Source organism: Panulirus ornatus, chromosome 53 (genome assembly GCF_036320965.1).
Source record: "Panulirus ornatus isolate Po-2019 chromosome 53, ASM3632096v1, whole genome shotgun sequence".
Lineage (NCBI taxonomy): Eukaryota > Metazoa > Arthropoda > Malacostraca > Decapoda > Palinuridae > Panulirus > Panulirus ornatus.
Genome location: NC_092276.1, coordinates 17,166,894 through 17,174,824, shown reverse-complemented (window position 1 = coordinate 17,174,824; position 7,931 = coordinate 17,166,894). Strand labels below are relative to the sequence as shown.

The following is a 7,931-nucleotide window of genomic DNA, read 5'->3' as shown; positions in this document are numbered from 1 at the left end:
TGTCCAACATGAGGAGGCTGGTAAATCAAGACAGACATGAGGGAAGGGAAGACGTCTCGAAGGTATTGATCATCATAATGGAAGGGAAAAATGGACTCAGGTCAGCGAAGCCATCATGCAATTGGACTGAGGTTCCTAGAGGCATACCGCAAGGGTCCCCAATTGGGCCACTGACCTCCTAGATCTATGTAGATGGCTGACCAAAAGGTATGGACGCCTAGCTGAACATGTTTGCAGATGATGCCGAGGTCACTGGGGGGAAGTATGAAGTGAACAAGAATGCATCACCGTACAAAGGGATCGAGGCAAACTCCAACGTGGCTCCGACACATGGCTGATGAAGTCTAACCCGGGTCAATATAAGGTAATGAGGATGGGAGATATGGACGGAAGACCTTGATATAACTGTTATCCAGCAGGAAATAAACTACAGGAATCTACGTGTGTGAGAGAGAGGACTTGGGACTTAATATTGTGCCCAGACCTGTGACCAGAGTCCCACATTAGGGGAGGAAGTGTGTGGTGGCTGGGGAATATCATCATTGTACTGTATGTATGTATGTATGTATGTATGTATGTATGTATGTAGGTATGGCTAAGGCAATATTGAGCCAGGTGGTCAAAAGGGCCAAACTAGAATATGCTTCTCCAGTTTGGTCACAAAGAGCTAATAGAGAAGGTCCAGAGGAGCAGCACAAACCTGCTCCACCACACACCACCTACAGGGAAAGGTTGCACCACCTTAAATTGGCCCACCTGGCAAGAGAGAAGAGTCAGGGGTGACCTGATCATAGCCTTTAAGATTTTAAAACACCCATAACATGATAGTTAGCACACATAACACAGCAGTTAACATATGACACAATAGTTAGCACACATAACAGCAGTTAACACAAATAACACAATAGTTAGCACACATAACACAGCAGTTAACACACATAAGAGAATAGTTAGCACACATAATACAGCAGTTAACACAACACAATAGTTAGCACACATAATACAGCAGTCAACACACATAACACAATAGTTAGCACACATAACACAGCAGTTAACACAACACAATAGTTAGCACACAAAATACAGCAGTCAACTCACATAACACAATAGTTAGCACACATAACCCAGCAACTGACACACATAACACAATAGTTAACACACATAACACAATAGTCAGCACACATAACACAGCTGTTAACACAAATAACACAACAGTTAGCACAAATAACACAGGGGTTAACACAAATAACACAATAGTTAGCACTCAAAACACAATACCTAGCACTCATAACACTATAGTTAACACACAAAACAACAGGTAACACACATAACACAACAGGTAACACACATAACACAACAGGTAACACACATAACACAACAGGTAACACACATAACACAAACTATACAATTGCCAGACTACATCACCATGTCTTCTGGTTAACATACAATATTTTTAACATTGTTGAAATTGTTCGTAAAACACTGTAGAAGTGACTATTTTTCAGTGAAGTTATATATCATGTTAAATACATAATACTCCTCATGTGAAAGAACATCCCTAAACATCAATGTTAACCTCATCCCTAAACATCAATGTTAACCTCATCCCTAACATGTTAACCTCATCCCTAAACATCAATGTTAACCTCATCCCTAACATGTTAACCTCATCCCTAACATGTTAACCTCATCCCTAAACATCAATGTTAACCTCATCCCTAACATGTTAACCTCATCCCTAACATGTTAACCTCATCCCTACACATTAATGTTAACCTCATCATAACATCATTGATGACGTCATATTTACCCTCACCATAAAAACGCGTTCACCAAAGAAAACGGTAGCAGGGGTCACTACACCACCTGGTCACCCGACCACGTGGCAAGCGTCACGCTGACCTGTGATGGAAAGAGGCCAGGGGGTCACTAGGTTACGAGTGGGGGGGGGGGGGGAAGAGGGGCGCGTGCACGTGGCGGATAATTGCGTTTTTCGCGAGCGTGTGGATTGGGGTGTGAAGGGGGGGGGGGGGAGTTGCGCGGATAGTTTGTCGGGGGCGCGGGCGTGGCGGTCGGGGGCGCGGGCGTGGCGGCCTGGTAATCCGGGGGAGGGTTGAGTGCGTTGCGTATGTCCAGCGAGGAGTGTTGCGTGCGTAGCGTGCATATAGCGGGGAAACGTGCGTGCATATCGTGTGCGTACAAGATACATCCATTAGTGAGTGTGCGTGTAGGATGTGTGCGTGGCATGTATGGGAGTAGAAAAGTTGAGTGCACACACGCAAAAGTTGAGTGCAAACACGCAAAAGTTGAGTGCACACACGCAAAAGTTGAGTGCACACACGCAAGAGTTGAGTGCACACACGCAAAACCTGAGTGCACGCATACAAAACCCAAGTGTCAAAATGGATGTGAACTGCGCTCGCACGTACGGATGAAATGCGTGCGCGCATGGAATGAAATTGCGTGCATACAGGCACGAGAGAGGTGAGTTACTGGTGTGTGTGTATACATGAGTTGCGTGCATTGCGTGGGAACACGTGCGAGGGGTGTGTGTGTATCATGGCGTGTGCATGGCGAGTGTGGAGTCAGTCATGGTGACTTGGGCGGCAGGTGCTGCCACACTCCCCTCGCCACAAGCCCCGCCCAACACCAGTGCCAACGATTCCTTGATCGAAATTTAACATTATTTTTATCTATGTAATAATCTCACTAACATTAATTATCGTTAACCAAAATAAATCATCTTTACATATGATAATCAAATTATCTCATTCATAAGACCATTATAACCTCTGGATTTTTAGAAATAATAACTGATGTAAAAATGACTAATTGGCATAAGCTCGTCCCCATAGTCCCTGCATCGGAATTCAGCCCCGCCCACCGCCTGTAGCTCCGCCCCGCCAGCCTCATCCTTCTTCCGTCCTGCCACGCGATTGGTCGCGGGTCGGGAGCTCCTCCCAGGTGGCGCGTGGGATCATGAGCCGGACGTATTGATTGGATAGTTATGATAGTGAAGGCATGTGTAGCGCAGATTGTACATCTAACGTGGCGCTCAACTCAAACTTTGGCGACAAGAATGAAAATGTGTGTGTACTCGGCACCGGCGCCAGTTGGTAGACAAAGTGCGATAAAACCATTAAGATAATAGGCACACGAGCAGTAAGGGCGTGACTACCAGATGGGACGGACCCCAGCCGCTGCCGCCTCCCTCGCCCGTATTGTCAGTTGTTAGTTGGTCGTGTTAGCGAGTGCGAGGGGGAAATAAAGAGTGCGGTGAGGCCCCGAGCCCAATGTGGTGCGTGGAGTGAGTGCGGGAGCAGCAGGAAGGAATGGCCAGCGACTCTGACACCGGGGGTCCGCTAGGGGCCTCTCCCGCTACCCTGGAAGGACTTTCGTACACGACGCTCTACCGTGACCCGAGACTCTACGACCCCCACCGGCTCTACGAGAGCCAGAGGCCGCACTTCGACCGCTCCACCTTCGACCAGACGGACACCGGCAAGTTCCTGGCCGACAGACTCTTCCTGGAGAAGCCCCTGGGCGAGAGACAGTTCTCCGAGCGCCCAGCCTCGGACCGGCACGTGGCCGACCGCCCATACCCCGACCGTCAGTACCTGGACCGCTCCTTCCTAGAGCGGTTAGGGCTGGACCGCCAGGTGCCCGAGCGGTTAGCGCTGGACCGCCAGGGACCCGAGCGGTTAGCGCTGGACCGCCAGGGACCCGAGCGGTTAGGGCTGGAAAGGACGGCGGTGGAGGGGCGGGAGAGCGGGGTTCTGGACCGCTCGGTGCTGGAGAGATCCCTCCTGGAACGGTCAGCGCTGGAGAGGCACGTGCAGGAACGTGCGCAAGCAGCACGTGCACTCTTCGAACGACACATGCAGCAGCAGCAGCAGCAGCAGCAGCAGGCAGCTGCACACTTCCCCTTCCTCGGGGGCGCTCACACCGTCCCCTCGCCGCCCCCCCAGGCCCTCGACACATGCCAGGAGGAGGCGCGGCTGGGGGGAGGCGTGGAGGAAGGTGGGGAGCAGCAGGCCATGATGGTGGAAGAAGGCGGGGAGGAGCCGCCCCAGGAGCCCGAGGCTGGGGAGCTGCCCTGCCAGCAGGCCCTCGGGCGCGGAGGAGGGCGGCAGGAGCAGCCCCTCCGAGCAGGAGGAAGACCCGCTCCTGGAGGAGAAGGAGATCCACCTGGGTCCTCCCGACGACCCTACCCAGATGGCCGAGGGGGGCGCGACCCCGCCCGGTTCCCCGGGGGAAGGACGCGACAAGGTCGGAGAGGAGGGCGGGAAGACCGGCGGAGGCGGCGGCGGAGGTGGGTTGGTGAAGCCACCGTACTCGTACATCGCCCTGATCACCATGGCCATCTTGCAGGCGGCCAAGAAGCGTGTGACGCTGAGCGAGATTTGTGAGTTCATCATGAACCGCTTCCCTTACTATAAGGCCAAGTTCCCGGCCTGGCAGAACTCCATCAGACACAACCTCTCACTCAACGATTGTTTCATCAAGGTGCCCCGCGAACCAGGCAATCCCGGCAAGGGCAATTACTGGACGCTCGACCCAGGCGCTATAGACATGTTTGATAACGGCTCCTTCCTGCGGCGCCGCAAGCGGTACAAGCGGCAGCCCGCCCCGGACTTCTTCACTGACCCGCACGTCTTCTCGCTCTTCACCTCCGGGGTCCTGGACCCCTTCCAGCACCAGCAGCTCCAGCAGGCGGCGGCGCTGCTGGGTCCTGGCCACCCGCTCCTCCAGCGGCCGCCCCTGGCGCACACGCTCCTCCCGCCGCCGCCCTACCTGCCGCCGCTGGCCGGCCTGCCGCTGGCGGGACTGCCGCACCTGGACCTGGCCCGTCAGGTGCGCCCCATCATGCCCTTACAAGGGGCCAACACTCCCCACCTCCTGCACCCGACGCCCGTCAAGCCCTTGCCACTGCCCGCCGGCCTCCCGCACCCTGCGGTCCAGCCGCCCCTCAAGTCCGCGTGCGGCTCCGTACCGCAGCGGCCGGCGTCGCCCGCCTCGCCCTCCAGCCTGACGCAGCCGGCCGCGCCCCGCACACACAAGCCCTTCACCATCGACTCTCTCATCGGCAGGGACGACGCTGCCGCAGGCGGGGATGGGGGACGTGAGTCCCCGCGGTCAGTCAGTCCCCCTCTCGCGTCCCCTCAGGGGCTGACGTCCTCCCCTCTGCACTCCTTCGGGCGCGCCCCAGCCTCGCCCTACCCAGTCCCCGCTCCCTCGGTCACGTCTCCTGCAGCGCCGCCCACGTACACCAGCATGGGCGGCGTGCCTGACCCCGACCACCGCCCCTTCCTCCACGCCGCCCTCCTCCACTCCATGGCCCAGTGAGACGACGCCGCCCCTCCACCACACCAGCCCCGCCCTCCACACGCATGGCCTCCATAACTCCCTCACCCACACCCCCCCCCCCAGCAGCAGACATTAACTGTGATACCCGCTTAATGACGACCATTAACTGATGTTGCTATAGACCATTAACTGATGTTGCTATAGACCATTAACTCATGCTGCTATAGACCATTAACTGATGTTGCTATAGACCATTAACTGATGTTGCTATAGACCATTAACTGATGTTGCTATAGACCATTAACTAATGCTGCAAAAGACCATTCACTGTGGAGCTATAGACCATTAACTGATGCCTGTATAGACCATTAATTGATGCATCTATAGACTACTAAGTGACGCCTCTATAGACCAATAACTGATGCCTCTATAAACCATTAACTGATGCTGCTATAGACAGTTAACTGATGTCTCTATAGACCATTAACTGATGCTACTCTAGACCATTAACTGATGTCTCTATAGACCATTAACTGATGCTGCTATAGACCGTTAACTGATGCAACTATACACCATAAACTGATACCTCTATAGACCATTAACTGATGCAGCTATACACCATTAACTGATACCTCTATAGACCATTAACTGATGACTCTATAGACCATTAACTGATGCAACTATACACCATAAACTGATACCTCTATAGACCATTAACTGATGCAGCTATACACCATTAACTGATACCTCTATAGACCATTAACTGATGACTCTATAGACCATTAACTGATGCAGCTATACACCATTAACTGATACCTCTATAGACCATTAACTGATGCCTCTGTAGACCATTAACTGAAGCAGCTATAGATCATTAACTGAAGCAGTTATAGACCATTAACTGACGCAGCTATAAACTATCAACTGATGCTGATATAGACCATTAACTGATGCCTCTATAGACTATTAACTGAAGCAGCTATAGACCATTAACTGATGCAGCTATTGACTATTAACTTCTGCCTCTATAAACCGTTAACTGATGCCTCGATAGACCATTAACTGATGCAGCTATAGACCAGTAACTGATGCTTCTATAGACCATTAACTGATACTGCAATAGACCATTAACTGATACTGCTATAGACTATTAACTGATGCAGTTAAAGAACATTAACTGATGTCTCTATAGACCATTAACTGCAAAACCTACTTAACTATCCACACCTTAACCCAGCACCCAACCCCTAACCGTATCGGTGACCTCCCCCCCTTCCTAACTGGCCAACCATTAGTTAATGACGCCAGAGATTTCCACTAATCCCTTAACCACAGACCCATTCCCCTCCCCCCCCCGTGATGAGGGGGGAGGAGGGAGGTACCACCACCTCACCTGGAGCCTCCACGTCTGCTGCTCCTCATGGCCGACTCCCTCACTCACACCTGGGGACGCTGGCCGTCTACTTACCTACCTACCTACTTACCTACCTACCTACCTACCTACACAGACCCCCACTGCACATGGCTGTAATTATTCTCTTGTACAGAACTGGTTCACGACGAGTGGCGGGTGTTCGTCCTTAATGACCATAGGAAGTTATTATTTAGTAAAGTGTCGCGGGGAGGAGGTGGTGGTGGCTGGAGGCGTGTGGCAACCCTGGGGTACCTACCGGCCATGTATCACTCCGCGACGCGGGAAACCCTGGCCGCCAAGGAGGCCGCGTAACCCACACTAAAGGTAGCTCCTCCGCACAAAAGAAGAAGAAGAAAAAAACTAGATCGTATATAATTTCTATTCTTAATTTATTTTGTGGAAGAAAAAAAGAACAATATGACTTACGGGGAAAAACAAAATCATTTCTATTATTACTGATGACATTATTGATGGAATGCGATGATGTACATTCCAAGTGAGTTATGGCGGGGGAGGCATGAAAGGCACACTCAACATGGGAGGACACAAGAAGGAAAATCCTCACATTATCTACGAGAGTACGGCTTAAAATGTAAATACAGACTTCAAGTACTTAAGCTAGACTCCCTTCGGGGTGTTGGAGTGCCTCCCCTGACCCGTTTTCTGAAGCCAAAGATAACCTCATCATCATTTTTTTTTCTCTCTCCTCTCCTCCTGTGTTTGTATATTGTTAAAGGTCAGTGTAGCACACCCACCTGGGTGTTGTATGTTGTGATACACTCATCACTGTCTTGCTGTAAATAGTTCTAGTTATCTGTAAATGACAGATTACACCATGCCAGTAGCCAACCCCCACTACCATGTCTTACTGCCCTCACACACACTCTCTCGCCACGTGCTCCGGGGGCGGGCCGCGCGCCGCGCCGCGCTCACACGCGCGCGCGCGCCCCCCCCCAGCACCACGCACTCTCAGGATGATGATGAACAAATGAAATGTTCTGAACAATAATGAACAAATGGTATGAACAATGATGAACGAAGGAGGTTCTGGTAAAAACTGGAACATAGAAAATGGTTGGTAGGAAAGAAAAATGGGAAGAGGAAAAAATTAAATGGTATTATGAGTCAAAATTGGATGAGAAATTGTTCTGAGATAATTTGCATACATGCAAATTAAATGGTTGGTCTATAATGCAAAGAACGGAGCCAA

At 51.4% G+C, this 7,931-nt stretch overlaps 1 protein-coding gene across 1 annotated transcript; it reads left to right on the top strand.

Annotated features, from left to right (window-relative positions):
• The first annotated feature begins 3,027 nt into the window (after nucleotides 1-3,027).
• On the top strand, nucleotides 3,028-7,593 carry LOC139765272 (uncharacterized). The gene is given in 2 exon segments (XM_071692627.1): nucleotides 3,028-4,109; nucleotides 4,111-7,593. Coding segments are annotated over 2 exon segments (2,013 nt in total). The 5' UTR covers nucleotides 3,028-3,332; the 3' UTR covers nucleotides 5,347-7,593.
• Nucleotides 7,594-7,931: the final 338 nt, after the last annotated feature.